Below are 20,522 nucleotides of genomic sequence, written 5' to 3' on the forward strand. Positions count from 1 at the left end.
ACGTTTGAGTGCATACAGTAGATGGGATCACTATGGATGGATTGAACAGATTATTATTGCTTATAAGTAAAATGTATCTCCACGCTCTGTCTCATCTTCCTCTACCTCGCCCCTTAATTGTCCTCTCTCTCTCTCTCTCTCTCTCTCTCTCTCTCTCTCTCTCTCTCTCTCTCTCTCTCTCTCTCTCTCTCTAGGTCGTCCCTGACGTGCCCTCATTGCCTTAAGCAGAGCAACACCTTTGACCCCTTCTCGTGCATCTCTCTGCCCATCCCGCTGCGACAAACCAGGTAACAAACACAGCTTAAGCATTTCTCTGTTGCCGACTTGCCTTCAATACAATGTGTTGCTCACACGTATGCAAGCCAAATAGATTTTGTTCAGAAACCTTGCAAGATTATACCTTTTTGAGTTCATATTTGCTTACTCCAGCGGGACTGATTGTTTGAGGCTGGTTGTCAAAAAAAGCTAGTAGAGGTGTGTGTGTGTGTACATTGAATTGTTATTTGTTACAGTATATCACTAAACTGCTGCTCCTTTATATTTGCTAGGGTAGATTATCAAACCATGCCCCAGACCCCTGCAACAGTGGCTTTTAGGAACATATCACCTTCTTCAGCCCTAATGACTTTGCAGATATGTCTTCATTCCACAAAGAATGATTCTAATTAAGCAATATTACACAGTAATATCACAATATTACCTGAATAGAGATACTGGGGTTGAAGTGATTCAATGTGAAGTATGATGTTATTTTCAACCTGTCATGGAAATGTATGTAATGGAAACTACTACTTACTCTCAAGTTTTCTTCATGACATACTGTATCTAGGGGGAAATAAATGGTACATTTATGTAGCGCTTTTATCCAAAGCGCTTTACCTAGATTGACACATTGCATTCACCCATTCATACACACATTCACACACCATGCGAGACACCAACCTGCACGTCGGGAACAATTAGGGGTTCAGCGTCTTCACCGTCTTGCTCAATGACACTTCGACACTAACTCTGGGGGAGCCCGGGATCGATCTGAGGACCTCACAGTTCCTCTCCGGCAGCTCTACCAGCCACTCTACCCCTGATCCACTCCCGCCCCAATGATTTACATAGTTACGTACTGTAATATGACATAAATGTAAGGTTATATAAAGTTCTATACATGTAATAATTATTTACAGGGCTAATCTGAGAGACAAAATAGTTTCTAGGCTGAGACACAAACTTTTAGTAAGAAAGCTTTCAGACACGTTTTACGGATGGTGTGAATGTTACTCGGCTAAAAATAAGAAGTGCTTCATTGATTGAAGAGATACAGATGGTACACAGGTAACACCTCTGCTCACCTCCAAGCACCATGCAGAGGTCGTATGCCAGAAACATACAGTACGACAGTAAGACGATACAACCTTGTCTACCATGACACGTTAAATATAGCAGGGGTTGGCAACTTTGACGATGGAGAGGGCCACTATATTTCCACACTCACTCCAGAGGGCCACATTGCATATTACATGTCGTAGCAAAAATAGCCGATCTTCAGGCTCAAAACGCATTGCAATGCGGCACGTTTTGAACTTGTATATCAGCTATTTTGGATATATTTGAATTCAAATCCTGAATTTATGTTTTGCAATTTTTTAAATGGAAGCCGAAAAGTTAAAATTTGATTTAATTTCAAATGCATTTAGTTATAGTTATGTTAATTTTATGAGCAACAAAGTGGTGAGCTTGTAAAGAGTTTATAGTGTCTTTATCCAAGGCGCTTTACATAGATTGTGCATTACATTCACCCATTCACACACACATTCATACACCGATGGTGGCGGAAACCATGCAAGGCACCAACCAATCAGGAGCAATTAGGTGTCTTGCTCAAGGACACTTCGACACTAACTCTGTGGGAGCCCGGGTTCAAACTGGTAACCTTACGGTTACCATTCAGCCACTCTACCCCTGAGCCACCTCCGCCACCTTTAAGGATGGTTTTAAATGGTTAAACGCCAAGTATAAAAGTTATCTTCCTCCTGACATACTGTATCTTTGAGAAGATAGGGAAAGATTTACATATTTTACGTACCGTTAACACCCCGAGCGGCATAAACAAAGTTCTCCGTCCTATCAAATAGTAACCCCCAGCGCTCAGGACTGAGATTAATAAAAGGACGGAGATTTATTGATATCAAAACCGATCACATCGGTCCACAGGCTGGGAGTGCATGTTGCGCAACATTTGATGTCATTTCGGTTGGGACGTCATCGTAAACTTTAGCGGATGAGACCGAAAATCTTAAAACGTGAATAAATCTTGATCTAAATCATTCCGTCCAATTCTAAGCAAAGATTATGTTTTAGACGGCCCGTCGCGCTCCCGTCGCTAGTGGCGTTAGAATGAATCATACCTCCCGTTGTTGTCGTTTTGGCTACATCAAGCTACTTCAGCTACATCCGGGATAGCGCCTGGTGCGTCGCTAAATGTGCTCTGTTGCTGTAAATTGCTGGGTGCTCTGATTTAAGGGTCCTAAATACCCAGGCGTTCGTGGTGTTAATATGTCGTTGTAGGCGTATAAACAGTTTGTGGCTGGGGTGGGCCCTGCCTGCAGTCCCACGTTACATCTGCTTCACCGTAATGCCTACATTATTATACATTATTATAATAATGCCTACATTATTCCACTTCAATTTCCTGTAGATCGTAAAATAAAGTATAAATTAGGCTCCAGTGTGTGGTCTGTCCCTGAGTCCCAGCTTAGTGGGAGATATAATTAAGGCCTGACTTAAGAAACTGCCTCCCCCTGGCACCTGACGGAGGGGAAAGGAACTGGTTGGAATAATGTACACAAGCTACGTCCAACCAGGGAAACTTCCCCCTGTCAGGTGAAAAGAAACAGCTTGGACTAGTCCATATGCATTGAAGGAAGCATGAGTTTAGTCCGTTGCTCTGCCCAGGTTGGCAGAGTGAGTGTATAGAGCCCAGGATTACATTTGATAATTGAAAGATGTGTTACAAAATTGTGTGAAATGTAAAATAAAATAAAATACTGTACACACAAACATTTGTTTAGTTACACAAACACGCATACGCACACACACACACACACACACACACACACACACACACACACACACACACACACACACACACACACACACACACACACACACACACACACACACACACACACACACACACATGCACGCTTCCGTTGTTGGAGTGTCTTGCTGCATTGGCATCCCATCTGAATACCTGAAGCCCTGAGAGGCAGCCTGGATGCAGGTCATAAATACAACCAGAGGGAATCTGCATCTCTGAATATACTCAATTCTTCTACATTTACTTGAGTAAATGTGCAAAAGTATAGGAACAAAATAAATATACCAAAAGTAAAAGTAGTCATTATGCAGAATGTCCCAAATAATTGCAGTGGATTAAAAGTACAATGTTTGGATCTGAGATGTGGTGGAGTAGCCTGAATGTTAATGCCAGGCTGAGATGGAAATGTGTTGTTTCTTGTTTGCCTATCCAGCGTCAGTCAGTCAGTCAGTCAGTCAGTCAGTCAGTCAGTCAGTCAGTCAGTCAGTCAGTCAGTCAGTCGTGTCTATCCTATCTCCATGCAACTGTATACTTTCCCCATTTGTTTTTATTATATTTTATAGAAAAGGGCTGATGCACACAAACCTCAACAGGTTGGTGACAGGTGCGTAGGACAAGGACAAGTGAATATATAAAAAAGGACAAAGTCCGTCCTGATGAAGGTCTAACGACCGAACTTAATAAACAGCAACATTTTGGCAAATTTCCGACAGTGTGCGGGTTTTCTAAAGATAGCCTTTTTATAATATTTCGACATGACTTGATTTGGCAATGTAAATGTATGTTTTAATTCTCATGCCAATACATTTGAATTGAAAGAAAGCTGTACTTGCATTAAATATTAATTATTTACAGCAGAAAGTCTAGTAAGAACATAAGAAATTAAAAAGTGTTTACAGGGAATGTAGTCAATTACAGCAGACGAACGTGGGCTTCACAACAACAGATCAGATGCAATGTAGGCCACGGTTCATGATTTATACTTTGATATGTCAACCGGTCCCTTCGAGGGATGTAGGTTGCTGGCTCAAGATGGCTCTCAATGAACCTCTTATGTAACTTTGACAGTTGAAATCACCAAGAGAGTACGCTCTGCTTCCTCACAGGAACATACGGGGAGTTCTTCTTCCACTAGCAGTACAGATGCTGTAATATGGCTGAGGCAGTATCAGCATCTAGATCACTTGATGGCTTGGCAGACTACACAGAACCTGTCAGCGAAGATGGCAGGCAGCTCCCGCTTGCATCTCGCTCGTATGACGTCATCTCGCCCGCTCTCGTTCCTGGGTTCCATTCCACTACTCCTTGTCTCATCTCGCCACATCTAATAACACAAACCAAAGTGGAGCTCAGATCCCCTCGTGTCTGCCCTGTCAGACTCCACCACGCTACCCACACATTACTCGCCTGAATAATGCAACACGGGAAATCTCTCCTCTCCTCTCCTCTCCTCTCCTCTCCTCTCCTCTCCTCTCCTCTCCTCTCCTCTCCTCTCCTCTCCTCTCCTCTCCTCTAAAGGACCACTTGAGGGGGTTATAGTATAATAGTAATAATTATATAGTATAATTTAATAGTAATAATTATTAGCATACCGGTATTACCGGTCATCAAAATCAGATCCAATACATTAACTTGTGAAACTAAAGTAGATGTAATCCTTCTAATATCCAGTCAGAAACTTCATTTGCCTCCTTTGTTACTGTAAACACATTACCGTCTGTCTCTAGTAGCACCATAGGGTCCCCCTTTACTGAGAAGGCAGGCTGTTTGCTTCATCGCCATCCTTTTCCCCCCTTTGTCTCTCTCTCTCTCTCTCTCTCTCTCTCTCTCTCTCTCTCTCTCTATCTGTGGTAGGCCTCTGTGTGTGACCCTGGTATTCAGTGCTAAGGGTCTGAGGTATCTGCGGGTGGGCCTGGCCGTGCCTCTCTTTGGTTCCTTGTCCTGCCTGCGAGCTATGGTAGCACAGGAGGGCAACATCTCTCCAGAGCAGGTAAACACACACACACGCACGCTATAGGCCTGTCACAATTATTACATAATCGCCTAATTGCAATTGCAATTATGTGAGATAATCACAATTATTTTTGCATAATCGTCAATCGTTTCCATGTTCCATTTTTCAAAAATAGCATAAATAGTTGAGCTACAAGCTTACAACACGTCACAAAATGATGCTATTTTGTATTTTTTTTGTTGTTGGAAAGAAACAATTACAAAAGGACGGGAACCCCTTTGGTGTTTTTGAGTGGTGCAACTACTCCAAGGAAAAGCAATGTCCGTGTTCACCTACCTTTGTGTCCGCCTATGTGACGTTAACCCACCTATGTGACGTTAACCTACCTATGTGACGTTAACTTACCTATGTGGCCATGAGCACCAGTGGTATGACTATGAGTACCAGTAGGGGCGCTGTTTTGCCAGAAACAGAGAGAGATAGTATTAGTGCTGCACTGTTGCCTGCTAATGAGAGAGAGAGAGAGAGAGGGGAGAGGAGGGGGGCGGGGGGGGGGGGGGGGGGGGGGGGGAGGTGAGTTGCACCACTCAGTTCACACGGGTGTGATTTTTACCCTTCAAGACAGGAACCCCTTTTGGGGTTCTTGTTGCTATGTACGGTATTTTGCAGCATAACATTTTTGTAAAGAAGTTTTTCTGAGAACGTAGGTCAGGATTTAGAAGGCGTTTCTAGAATCGGCCTCCCTCATACTCCCTCCTTCTCTCTCTCTCTGTCTCTCTCTCTCTCTCTCCCCCTCCAGGTCGTTCTGTCAGAACTCTACACCACAGGCTTCCAGCGCTCCTTCTCGGACGAGGACGACCTCACGGCCATCGCCGATAGTGATGTGGTCTACGCCTTCCAGGCCCCGCCTCTCCCCGGCCGCGGAGGCTCGTCTACGCTCTCAGGTAACCACGGTCGCCGTGGCATGAAGTTGAACCTTGACCCCTGAACTCATAAACCGCCAATGACGTGTAACACGTCAAAACAGTGTTATCAGTCATGGCACTCTTCGCTAACATACAAGTCACCGTTTCACTCTCAGTGAAACAGCCTAACAGGAAATCACGTGATCGCAAAAAACAGCCACCATGGCATGAGAAAACAATGTTCACAATATAAGTGACAAAATATAATAAAAACTGTTGAAAATGGGCAAAGTATAGTTGGGAGGGGGTACAGCATTGTGTAAACAGAACTATGTCACATTGCGTTATATATGTACATGACACACAGACACACACACACACACACACACACACACACACACACCAATTATTAAAATTCACCAGCTGCTTGACACATCAGTGTCACCCACATACTGTATTAGTGTGTGCGTACATGTAAATCTTTGGAGTGTGCCTGAACTAGCTTGCAATCTGTGCATCATCAGTAGTTTATCCATTCAGATGACAACTATCAAGACAATTAGACAGCTTATTAAATAATTTTAACAATTAATTCATTCATTCATCAACGCTAGTGTTTTTCAGTGAAAACCCTTATTTTGAAGCCCCACGGTACCAAAGGTGTGGACAGGAAGTGTACAAACACTTGTGTTTGAGTGGCCGACAATCAAGATGATCTTTCACTCGGAAAATACATTTTGTAACCGCGATCATCGGTTCTTTAGTTATGGGCCAATCTGGGGAAAGAGTCAGAGATAAATGTATTTTTGTAAATCTGTTTACACTGAGGCGGATGGAGAGTTCATTTCCGGTTTCATTTATCCTGAGTTTGTGTCGAAGTGTCTTTGAGCAAGACTCTGAACCCCTAATTGCTCCCGATGAGCAGGTTTGTGCCTCCTCCACCTTCGGTGTATGAATGCGTGTGTGAATGGGTGAATGAAATCTAAGTAAAGCGCCTTGGATAAAAGCGCTATATATAAATGCACCATCTATCGTAAACCACTGACAACACCATTGATCGTCAGTGCCGGATTTATAGGAGTTGATGCCCCTGCGCTGGAGTAATGTTTAAGGCCCCGCCCTGGCCGAGAAATACTGGGGGAGTGGTCAAATCACCCTCATAAAACTAAATATACAAATAACTAAACACAAATCTCACTTTAATTGAATTGCAATACTTTTCATTTCATCATTATTATTATTATAATTTTTCGTATTTTTCGACTACCTTTTTTCACAGACAAAAACTAAATACAAACTAAGCTATGATGACTAAAACTATGACAAAATATAAACATTTTAAATGACTAAAATATGAATTATAACTAAATGGAGGAAGACAACGACTAATAGTAAATCAAGATTTGCTGTTAAAATACTTTTTCCGGGACATGGCTAACCACAGCTGGCCTACAGTATGTCGTGATCAAAAAGCTATGTCCTACTGAATTAAATGGCAACGCTTTGCAACGTTTGGTTCCCCCGTCAAAAGAAGACGCCTAAATAATTCAGTAATGTGTTCAAAGTGGTCATGAAAATTTAAAGCACCCTCAGTTCCTCAATAGACGCACTGTCTTTGTCACTTCAGACAAGTACACGTGAAAGCACCTGTGACACTGACGCACGCATGCACACACGCACGCACACACGCACGCACACGCACACACACACACACACACACACACACACACACACACACACACACACACACACACTTTACATAGTGTGATTCAAGCAGGCATTAAAATCCATCTGGTGATGTAGGTATTGAATCAGATTACCAAGGAAAACGTGGGAAACGCATAGTCCCGAGGGAAGGCCTATCTTATCTCACACAGCAACATGCACACACACACACGCACATCTTCACGCCTCCCCGAGTCTGGTCTACAAGGCAACCGAAGGCACGCTACACTGTTGTACCTTCGAGCCACGATCCAACCCTACAACTCTTCCTGCTCGCAATCTACTTATGTGACTATTTACCTTGCTGTTTGTTGACTAGGCCTCATGCTTACTCTGATTTTGCCCCTGTGATTAACTCTGGACAAGTGTCTGTTAAATGCCTAAATTTAAATTGTAATAATACTCAAGAGCCCATTTTTATTTAGTGTAGTCGTGGATGTCCGTAGAATAATTCTTCAGATAGTTAATGTCTCCGATCAGCAGCAATAGTCCCATGTATTGTGACGCACCATCAAACACGTTTATTAATTAATTTTTCCGCCACTGCCACAGTATTTTTAGTGAAGACCCTTATTTTGATATGTGAATGGGAAGTAAACAAAGAGCCATTCATGTGTTGGTGAAGAGCGCCACCTAACTTTACCCATTGAGACATGAGACCAGATTCTTCTAAATGTCTTCTAAATCCTAAAAGTTTTCTGAAAGTCCTATGTTTCTATGTCAGCGGTTCTCAAACTATTTCATGTCAAGGACCCCAGAAATTATCTGTAATTGGCCGCCAACCCCGTTCTGAAAATATGTTTTTCCAGGGACCCCCCAGAAGCAAAGATACTGTATGAGTTAAAACAGATTTGTTGTGAAAGAATATATATTCAAAGATTTGCACTCATTTTCACGATTTTTCAAAAATAGTAGATCTACAAGCTCGTTGTAGATCTGCTATTTTTCAACAGTTAAAGTTTAAAGTTATGGTTGGTTAAAAAAAGGTGACACAGATGCGTCCTCAGGTCTAAATGGGTTGGTTAATCAATAAAAACTTTTAAATTACGAGATTTCCCGTCAATGGCAGTCGATGTGTCAAATGCACTGCAGATAAACAGAAGCGCTCTCCTCCAACTAGAGGCCATTGTGTGTCTTATGTAACCTCGGCTCATCTTCAGAATAGTCACGATTCACATCTCAACTGATCTTGGCTTTCCCTTGTTTGTTTTTGCACGTCTGTCTCTTTGATTTGTACACACATGCACAAGAGACACATACAGTACACCCCTGACTCACCAGCATATGAATATTCACATCTGATATTATCCTCAACCTATGTATAGCTGGGCCTACACTTACAGTCATGCACACGCACGCACGCACACACACACGCACGCAGCTAATGAAAGTGGAAATTGAAAACTGAAAAGGCAAATTTGTTTCTGGAGAAAAGAATGCAATCTCTCCTGTGGGGCTTAGAGAGGTTAGCCTGGTATTATATGGGGCAGAGAATTACATGCCTCAATGCCTTTTCCTCATTGTCGGACTAAAACACAACACAAAGCAGTACAGCTTGGATTTTACTTTTTTCTTTAAAGCACTTGGCCTGGGCCGTGGCTCAGCGGTCCAGGCACCTTGGCTGGTAATCCAGTCTGGCAGTGTGCCGCGGGCTCGACTCCCGATCCAGACGGCCTTTACTGCATGTCATCCCGCCATCTCTCTCCCCATTTCCTGTCAGCCTACTGTCAGTCCATCCATAAAAACTATAAAATAAAGGCGAAAGCCACAAAAAAAAAGCACTTAAAAGCCAAAGACAAAGGTATGCTTTTTTAACAGAAGGTATGAAGATAGTGGAGCGATGTCATGAACAATTAATGTACCACACCCGAGTTTTCATGTCATTGTCTATTCACAGCTTCTGCCAGAATATCGTATATGGACATACAGTAGACTATTTATTTTCCCATTTCCCATCCCAAAAAAGTAAAAATAAAATATACCTGAATAATTGAGTCAATGTTGGCTCAACATCATTGCATCGTTTAGCAAATCACAGACATTTGAGTTTGTTTTTTGTAGTTTTTGTATTCAAATAAATCTGCCTTTTAAATTGCATTAAATTGCAACAATATATTTTTTTAAACATTGATCCATAAAATGCTGTGTCTAGGAATCCTCCACTGTGGTGATTTCTGTGAGCAAATGTGGGACGTGGATATCTTGTGCAATGGGTAAACATTGCAAGCTGTATTGAATGAATCAACACTTTACTCCCACATCCAATAACGAGGTTTAAAATGCAGAGAAAATTGTGTTTCTGTGAGAGCAGGCTCATGATAGCAAATGCTACAAAATCAATTAAAGCCCTAGCGACACGACTGTGTCCTATTTCACCCTCAATAAACCAACCAATTTGCACATAAATAGAGTAACAAAACTCGAAGATGCAGCACGACTTCCAACGGGTGCCTTACCCCTTATCCCTAAACTTCTTTGCCTTTTTCATTATTTTGAAAAACATTTGTTAAATGGTTCAAATAGCCGATCTACAAGCTCACAACGTGTTGATGTAGATGTAGCTATTTGAATATGTGGATAAGCTATTTGAAACTAGAGCATTGCTAGAGCGGCACGGTATGAACCACAACATGCTAACACCATGGAGCGGCACGGTGTGAACCACAACATGCTAACACCATGGAGCAGCACGGTGTGAACCACAACATGCTAACACCATGGAGCGGCACGGTATGAACCACAACATGCTCACACCATGGAGCAGCACGGTGTGAACCACAACATGCTCACACCATGGAGCGGCACGGTGTGAACCACAACATGCTAACACCATGGAGCGGCACGGTATGAACCACAACATGCTCACACCATGGAGCAGCACGGTGTGAACCACAACATGCTAACACCATGGAGCGGCACGGTATGAACCACAACATGCTCACACCATGGAGCAGCACGGTGTGAACCACAACATGCTAACACCATGGAGCGGCACGGTATGAACCACAACATGCTCACACCATGGAGCAGCACGGTGTGAACCACAACATGCTAACACCATGGAGCAGCACGGTGTGAACCACAACATGCTCACACCATGGAGCAGCACGGTGTGAACCACAACATGCTAACACCATGGAGCGGCACAGTGTGAACCACAACATGCTCACACCATGGAGCAGCACGGTGTGAACCACAACATGCTAACACCATGGAGCAGCACGGTGTGAACCACAACATGCTCACACCATGCAGCAGCACGGTATGAACCACAACATGCTCACACCATGGAGCAGCACGGTGTGAACCACAACATGCTCACACCATGGAGCAGCACGGTGTGAACCACAACATGCTAACACCATGGAGCAGCACGGTGTGAACCACAACATGCTCACACCATGCAGCAGCACGGTATGAACCACAACATGCTCACACCATGCAGCAGCACGGTGTGAACCACAACATGCTCACACCATGGAGCGGCACGGTATGAACCACAACATGCTCACACCATGCAGCAGCACGGTGTGAACCACAACATGCTCACACCATGGAGCGGCACGGTGTGAACCACAACATGCTCACACCATGGAGCAGCACGGTGAGAACCACAACATGCTAACACCATGGAGCGGCACAGTGTGAACCACAACATGCTCACACCATGGAGCGGCACGGTGTGAACCACAACATGCTCACACCATGGAGCAGCACGGTGTGAACCACAACATGCTCACACCATGGAGCGGCACGGTGAGAACCACAACATGCTAACACCATGGAGCGGCACGGTGTGAACCACAACATGCTCACACCATGGAGCAGCACGGTATGAACCACAACATGCTAACACCATGGAGCTGCACGGTATGAACCACAACATGCTAACACCATGGAGCAGCACGGTGTGAACCAGGCTTTAGCACGCTGAAAACGGCTGAATATTCCTGAAGGACTTATTTGTTTGTTCTTCGGCAAGAAAGGACACACCAAGCCAACCGTCTCAGGCAGTGGTTGAAAAAGTACTCGCATGTTTTACTTAGGTAAAAGTATCAATACTGCAATATAGAAATACGTCTGTTACAAGCAAAAGTCCAGAATTCAAAATGTACTTAAAGTACCAAAAGTAATGTCCCATTTTTGTCCCAAGTTTATTGTAACACAAAAACGTAACGTAAGAATCCCAAAATTCAAACGTCCTGAACATCTAACAAAAATCTCCAAAATCATCAATCAAAACAAAAAAATACTGCTAAAGTCATACAGATACTACCTTCGAAAGCCAAATGTGAATCAGTCCCAAACCTTGACATCCAAGCAGACAGGTTCATGGGAGCTGTAAAGAAAGTATGCAGAGAGATACATTGTGCGTGTGTGTGCGTGCGTGTGTGTTTGCGTGCGACACAAGAGATGTTCACCTGAGCATGGTGTTAAAACAGGGACATTTCAACTTCGATAAAAGGACGTAACATGATTCGACTCGTCCTCTCCGCAAAGAAATGCAGCGTTGTATGAACCTCGCCGTTTCTCTGTCTGATGCTGTATTGCTCTTTTTCTCGCTCTCTCCTCTCACTTCATGTGCTGTTTTTCCACACGCACAAAGGCAGTTCCCATCGCTTTATGTAATGCATGAAAAAATAAATTAAAGGAATGAAATGGCGCTGCACGAACAAACAATAATAATCTTCAGTCTATTTCTCTAAATCTAACACTATTTTTTTTAACTTAAAATTTTATTGTTTTACAAGACAAGACAGAAAAAACAAACTTACAATACATATAACATCACAGACGCACAAAAAATAAAAAACAGAAAAATAAAAAATACAACAGGCATCGACATTGCGTTTTTAAAAAGTTACTTTATCTTTCTAGACATTCACAGTTGTCTCTCATTCCCCTATACCCTTAAATATTGTCCATTTATACCATTTGTCCTCCATCTTTTCTTCTTAAATCTAACACTATTGCTGTGCCTCTCTCTTCTCTCACGGTGCACACCACGTACAGTACATTTACAGTACAATATATTTTACTCTTCCTCTCTCTGTCTCTTATTCTTCATCTCTCTGTAGTGCTACCTACATTCATCACGTACTGTAAGGGCAAGACAACCGCTACAAATTGCCCTTTTCAACTGTGCGTCGCTATTGAGCTTATGTCACCGCCACCAGGGAATGGAGAGAGATGGTTAACAGGTGGAGCGAGTGAAGTCTTTGTTTTTCCCGTCGAAATGCTAAGAGCTGTTGCATTGTTGTAACGGCAGAGCTTTAACTAGCTGTTTGTCAGGTCAGAGTTGAAACGAGTGGTTCTCGACCTTGAGAATCTCAAAAGTGCATGCTGCTACACGGCCCACTCATCTGACCACTTAACAGCAGATTAACCCCTGCAGAATACACCTCACTTTCAGTTCCATTAGGCCAGTGCATGGTGACACACACACGCACACAAACACGCAATAACAAATGCGTGTCAAATACATTTTGTACAGAAAAGTTCCAGCTTTATTTCAAGAAAGTGAGAACTGTCTTTCACCCCTGACCGTTTTGTTTTGTATTCTCAGATGAGAATCGGTTACCAGCACATTTCATGCCTGAATTTTCTTTCTTCCTTTTACTTAGTATTGATACAATTGTACTTAGTACTGATACAATTTAACTTAGTATTGATAAAACTGATTATTTGCATTGCAAAATGATATACCGATTATTTGCATTGCGATACGATGCGTCAATGTCAAATGATATGATATGTCTGTCTACCGAGCAATCTTTGTTCCTACTCTCACCTATGGTCAGGAAGTGTGGGTCATGACCGAAAGAATAAGGTCGCTAATACAAGCGAGAGATAGAGATAGGGTGAGAAGTTCAGTCACACGAGAGAGACTAGAACGGCTGCTCCTTCGCCTGGAAAGGAGCCAGCTTAGGTGGTTCGGGCATCTGGTTAGGATGCCTCTCGGGCGTCTCCCTAGGGAGGTCCTCGATGCACGTCCCACTGGGAGCAGACCCCCGGGCAGACCAAGGCGCTGTCTCTGTTCCTTGGCTCTCACCGCCTCGCTGATGCCATGTCTGTAATGGTGTTGTCCCCTGGCTGATATATTTTGACTGTGGTTTGTTTAGTCGTTAAGCTACCCATAAAGAACCCTTTATTTTATTTTTTGAAAGGTGGTAGCACCTCCAATACATGGCTTTTGAAGATTACGTCATATGGCAGCCAGTCTATGGTTATGTCTATGGTTATGGTTTGTTTAGAGCCCTTATGACGTAAATCGTTTGCCAGCCAAGTCTTTGGACTTTTGGGGCTGTATTTAGCGTGTCTTAAGTACCAGGTCTTATTACTTAACTTAAGACCTGGAGGCGTGGTCAATGCTCTTTGGCCACTCAGAATAGCCAAATGGCATTGATCACGCCTCCAGGTCTTATCGTGTGTTTAATAAATTTTGTTTCGTACAAGAAACAAGACGGATGGATAATGCCACCTGCAGCAATCAATGCCATGTCTATGGACCCCTCTGTCATGTACAGTACAAAAGAAAGAAAAAACGTTTTAAAGGTTTAGTGGAATTCTTCTACAGTATGTACAGTATGTATTAGGCCTATATGGAAATTAATCCACAAATCCTTGTGTAACGAAGTGGTCCTCCGTTACTGAGATTGGGCACATTTAAGTATGTATATTGGCATAAAGGAAGAGTCATGAGTCTAACTGGGTTATTGAAAGTATGATGAAATGAAAATACAATTATGTAATATCTGCTTCTGTTCTGTCTGTTCCAGTGTGTTCAGGGAACCAGGCTACCAGGGCACCATGTATTGGTCTGGACTGGACCACGGTGGAATAGCCACGGGGGTGTTTGAGTGAGGCATTGGGGCTGCTAAGGATAATGTGATGTGGGTTATGTGGGGGTTGCATGTTTAACCAGGTGAAATGGTACAGCCCACACTGATTGGTGCAGCTGCCTATAAAAGGCTGCCAGGAAGCTCACCAACTCAGTGTTGAATTCAGTGAGAGGACAGGGTGGAGCTGCACACCCACCTGCCCTGTTTGTTTGCTGCCTGCGTGCTGCCATTTCCCATGCTGTTCATCTCCTTTTTGGGAATAAACCACGGTGTGGCTGCTTTTGTACATCCTGACTCTGTGCTCATTTCCAGCCGCGTATCGGGCAAACACTACAATTATCCCACCACTGCCACCAATTGTAGTGTTTGCCCGATACGCGGCTGGAAATGAGCACAGAGTCAGGATGTACAAAAGCAGCCACACAAGCAGATCTACAAGCTCACAACGTGTCACAATGCTGTAGGTTGTGAGCTTATAGATCTGCTATTATCGCTATCTGTAGTAATGTATAGCGAATGCAGGGCTTAATTGCCTAATAGTGAAAAACTGGGTGTTTTTTCAAGAATCAGTATCAGTGTTTGTAATGTTGATGCTGCTTTGTACTGAACTTAGATCTTGTACGATTTTGAAAAACAAATACAAATTTGAAATATATCGCTGTCCGTTTCTGTCCTTTCCATTTTGTTTTGGTGAAAACATGTTACACAGAACGCTCTGATGGAACATGGTCTGGTGCAACAGAGTGTTTGTTCACTAGTGGTTTGTGTCTGATGGAACATGGTCTGGTGCAACAGAGTGTTTGTTCACTAGTGGTTTGTGTCTGATGGAACATGGTCTGGTGCAACAGAGTGTTTGTTCACTAGTGGTTTGTGTCTGATGGAACATGGTCTGGTGCAACAGAGTGTTTGTTCACTAGTGGTTTGTGTCTGATGGAACATGGTCTGGTGCAACAGAGTGTTTGTTCACTAGTGGTTTGTGTCTGATGAAACATGGTCTGGTGCAACAGAGTGTTTGTTCACTAGTGGTTTGTGTCTGTGCCATGCTGAGTGTGTTAATCCAACCTGCACTGTTTGAAGGTGGCAGTGATTAATTGCGTGGTGAGCTTTGAACAAGTATTAATTAAATCCTCTGATAATGTCAAAGTTTATGTTTCCTGGGAGACAGGAAGCTCAGCCTTCTGCATCCCCCCCCCAGCTATTGCACGCCATTAATCAAAAATGTGTGTGTGTGTGTGTGTGTGTGTGTGTGTGTGTGTGTGTGTGTGTGTGTGTGTGTGTGTGCGTGCGTGCGTGCGTGTGACGTGTGTGTGTGTGTGCGCGCGCGTGTTTGTCTGTCTGTAACAGATGTCACACATTTTACAGCTCCACAGGGTAAAACAACACTCCAGGGGTGACCATTCTGCCATATGGGAATTTTGAAGATATTTTAGAATCACGTTGCAAAACTGTCAGCATTGCGTGCTGTTTTTCACTACGCCAACTAAAGGTGTTTTACAAACCCTGGCCCATTCCATTCCTGCAAAGCAGCTCTGCATTACTGGCTGACTAGCCTGAAAGAATGATCCCTTTTCTGGTCATAGAGGGGAGGATCAAAGTAGCACTGGAAACTGAAGCTAGCTCCCTATTCTTTCACCAACCTATGCGCCCACCTATGTGAGAACACTGACGTCACCACATTTGGAGTGACATGGCGCCCCTCTGCACCAGTGTTGTTTTTTAGTTATTTTTTATAATTATTTTATCCCACAATTTTGTAACCCATTTTTCACCCCTGTGTCAATTATCTAATGTGATCCTGGGCTCTACACACCCTCCGCCAACCTGGGGAGAGGCAACGGACTTGAATTCATGCTTCCTTCATGCATTAGTGTCCAAGTTGCTCCTTTACACCTGACAGGGGGGAGTTTCCCTGGTTGGACGTAGCGCGTGGAAGGAACACGTTATTCCAACCAGTTCCTTTCCCCTCCATCAGGCGCCCCGGCTGGCCAGGGGGAGGCAGTGCACTTAGAGTTAGCGCTCCTACTGTATGCCACAATTCCTGGTGTGTTCACCCATGTTTTATTTTTCTATTGAGAACAAAGGGCCTGCGATCCCCGAGGCTAGAGCTCGAACAGTATATCAGTTTGAATGTTTGGTGACAGCGGTATTGGCAATTATGCAACTGATGTGTCCTGGTTGTAAAGGATTACAAAATGAATAAATAAAGTAGGCTGATGCCATTTGGAACACATGCCCCACATGCAATAACTGTTGTACCCATTCTCAGAAGACCCATTTTACCCGTTGTCAGTACCCATTATCATAGTGCTTGGATTTGTGTAATATCATGTTTATAATGTCAATCAATTTTTATTGTTACAGATGAACTTCAAATAGTAATATAATTCAGCAGTCTTACAGCAGACAGAGTAAGCGGTGCCTACTGCCTATGTCCTGTATCTGTAGTGTGAGGAAGCTTGATTATACAATTATACAACAGGTATTTCCAACAAAGCAATCTGATTGGTTGAAATAGCTATATCTACCCATGCTTCAAACGAGCATGACAGACATCACCTAGCCTTGGGCCAGTAGTATCCCGTTTAAATATGTCGCGGAAATAGACGATCTACAAGTGCCGGTTTTGAGAATAGAATGCAAGAATGTATTCATTAATACCTGGCAGTGAATGTGGTAGTACTGGTAAGTACACCCCCTGGACATGACGCTAGTATGTTGCAGGGACTTATGCCCCAAACCAACCCTTGATGCTGAGTACCAAGCAGAGTCAGAGTCTTTGCTATGACATGCTGGGGACCAGATTATCAGCATACCAAGCTGTTTAAATTAAATCAATACTCAGTTAGCTAACTGTGTAGCAGTGGTGGGGGAAAAGTATCAATACTGTCTGCAATGTAGAAATACTCGGTTACAAGTAAAAGTACGGAATTCAAAATAATATTCAATATAATAATACAGGTATTGGTATCAAAATGTAAAGTACCTAAAGTAAAAGTACTCACAATGCAGAATGTCCCATTTCAAGTTTTCTAATGTATGAAAATCTTTAGAAAATAGCCAATGTATAAGCCAAAATAGGGCTGAAGTGATTACTGTATGTTTCGTAATCCAAATCAAGATCCACAAAGTTACTATTAACTGATGTTTTCAAATAAACGTAGTAGAGTAAAAGTACAATATTTGGATCCCAGATGTAGTGGATTAAAAGTAAAAGTATTGGAAGTTGTACTTAAGTACAGTGCTTAAGTAAATGTACTTCCTGTCCACCACTGCTGCATGGCAGATTTAACAGAACTGATCCTCTCCTCTCTTGGCAGGGTACCACCACAGCCTCCCATCGTCTCCCTACACCTCTGCTGCTGCGCCCGAGGGCCAGAAGTTGTTGCCATCCGGAACCACCCTCTCCACGGACCTCCTCCACCAGGGCGGTGCCAGCTCTTCCAAGCTCCTCCTCCTCATCTGTAACACAGCAGGGTCCGGACAGCAGGCTGTCAGGTGAGCTGCAGGAAGCTAGCGGATCTCCTCACCGTTTCCATCGTTCCCATACTATCTGGCCACTGGCCAGATATTACTATGCAAATTGGTAGAGGTGTGCATTGGCACTGCCCTCACGATTCAATTTGATTACGATTCACCAGGTAACAATTTGATTTGATTCGAGTCATCATGAAGCATTGTTGATATAAAGCCCTGCTCTACCTGTTGAACATGATTGTTCACCCAATGAAGACCAGAGGCCGATTCTACAAATGCGTTCTAAATCAGTAGTTCTCACACTTTCAAGATATATATTTTTTAATTAAAAAATAGCAGATGAACAAGCTGGCATGTGAACTGCCTGCAATTTTTTTTAATAGCCAACGCAACAAATCTAAAATGATAATGATGCTTTCCCGGATTTAACGGGTTAACATTAGGAATTCCACAAGTACATTTTCAACATCCTCAACTTTCTGCACCTCCCAACCTCTTATACACTAAAAGCTGCACTGTGCCATGACCTGGACTAAAAAAAGAATAATAAATGGGTTTTGATTAATTAAACGGAACCCATTCTTATTAGGTTTTCTCATTTGGCTCATGAACCAAATTTCCATGTTCACATTAAATGCAGAAGAAATGGAAATGAATAATTCCCAAAAATGGCACTCTGTGGAAGTGACGTTGGTCATGCCTGAATTACTTTCTAATTTCAACACTGAAATGCTGCCAGGATGTCCTGGTTCTAGTGATTGCAAAATCATCTCCTTATTGAAACTGCTGCTATATCCGGGGTGTGTGCACGGCTGCACGCATGAGTGTGTGTGTGTGTGTGTGTGTGTGTGTGTGTGTGTGTGTGTGTGTGTGTGTGTGTGTGCGTACGTGCGTGCGTGTGCGCGTGTGTGCGTGTGTGTGTGTGTGTGTGTGGGGGGGGGGGGGGGGGGGGTTGCGTGGTTGTGAACTCATCTCAAATCCAGGGCAAATGAGGGAACACGACACAAGGACAGCTCAGTGAACAGTAGCTTTATTAGTACTCACATTTGTATCATATATAACTTTAAGATTAAGGGGGTTTAGTGTTTTCAAACCAGACATTAACCAGACAATAGTAGACCTACAATTGATTTTAAATATAATGTACTGTAGGTACTGTACATATCTCTGTAAGCATGAAATACACTTTTTATACTTTTTAATACCTATTTTCTAGAAACCACAGTAAACAGGAAAAAAAGGACATACGTATGTCATGATAGGAAAGCACAAATTGCAGTATCAGTATCAAACATCACTTCAAAAAGGACATACGTATGTCATGATAGGAAAACACAAATTGCAGTATCAGTATCAAACATCACTTCAAAAAGGACATACGTATGTCATGATAGGAAAACACAAATTGCAGTATCAGTATCAAACATCACTTCCAGCATTTGTAGAAAAAGATAGAGGAAGGGGGAATCCGATAAAAGGGGACCAGCCAGGCCTTTATATCTTTTTTGGCGAGATTTGTATCTGTTGCACCTGTGAGCTTTTCTAATGGGATAAAGGACAGCACATCCCTGACCCAGTTCGTGAATGTTGGAGGTTTATCTGATTTCCAATTGTGGAGAATAAGCCTCCGGGCTATAAGCGAAGAGAATGCCATGACGTTGGCCTGAGGAGAGCGAACTGGTGCATCATCGTTGGGAACTGTTTGTTATTGGGTTGTTATAGGACAAACGGATGGAAAGGCATTACTCTACCCCAGGGGTTTTCAACTGATTTTGACCCAGGGACCACCATCCTGACTAAGAGCAACCTGGGGACCACCACTATAGTGGTGGGGGGTTCATGCACCACAGGGAGCTGGAGAAAATAGCTATAATATCAATATAATATCTAATAAAATACAGTGATTTTGTTTGAATATGATGGAATATTCAAACAAAATGTAATATTAAGGATTACTGTGATTATGGTAAGCTCACATTTCATATCACACACACACCATACAGTAAGAACTCCTGTGAGTTATTAAAAGTTACTGTTACTGTACTGTACTCAGGTTTGGTCCTCCGTTCATGGTGCACGAGGACAGAGCGGTCTCGTGGGAGCAGCTGCAGCAGAGCATCCTCAGCAGGCTCTACTACCTGATGCTCAACGGATCCCAGGCTCAGGTACCGTAGGCCATACCGTACCGTAGGCCGTACCGTAGGCCATACCGTAGGCCGCCGCGTCCCAAACAGCGCCGTCGCTCGGGACCCATTTGTGGGTTGCTGACACATTTTCATGGGTCCCTTTCATTTTTTTGGTTTTAATTATTATTTATTTCAAAACATTTTCAAGAAGCATTCCCCCCAAAAAGCAACATTTTCATGAAAACTACAAAATGCAATGATTTTTCTAAGTAATCACGAATAAATAAATTCGTAAACAAATGTTTAAGAAGTAGGCTAGTAGTGAAAGTAGCCGATCTACAAACTTTGCGCCGCGTTGTGAGCTTGTCGATCTGGTCAGTGTCTAGATCTTGTAGTTAAAGA

General features: G+C 43.1%; 1 protein-coding gene across 1 annotated transcript in view; it reads left to right on the plus strand.

Moving 5' to 3' along the window:
* The window catches only part of usp43a (ubiquitin specific peptidase 43a), a 90,954-nt gene that overhangs the window by 54,450 nt on the left and 15,982 nt on the right, over positions 1 to 20,522 (plus strand). Inside the window, exons 4-8 of the mRNA XM_080760008.1 lie at positions 195 to 287; positions 4,949 to 5,084; positions 5,848 to 5,992; positions 17,838 to 18,015; positions 20,048 to 20,159. Of these exons, the coding sequence (XP_080616134.1) occupies positions 195 to 287; positions 4,949 to 5,084; positions 5,848 to 5,992; positions 17,838 to 18,015; positions 20,048 to 20,159 (664 nt within the window). The remainder of the gene's footprint in view (positions 1 to 194; positions 288 to 4,948; positions 5,085 to 5,847; positions 5,993 to 17,837; positions 18,016 to 20,047; positions 20,160 to 20,522) is intronic.

The sequence above is a fragment of the Protomyctophum bolini genome, assembly GCF_963924005.1.
Source record: "Protomyctophum bolini genome assembly, chromosome: 3".
In the NCBI taxonomy this organism is placed as follows: domain Eukaryota; kingdom Metazoa; phylum Chordata; class Actinopteri; order Myctophiformes; family Myctophidae; genus Protomyctophum; species Protomyctophum bolini.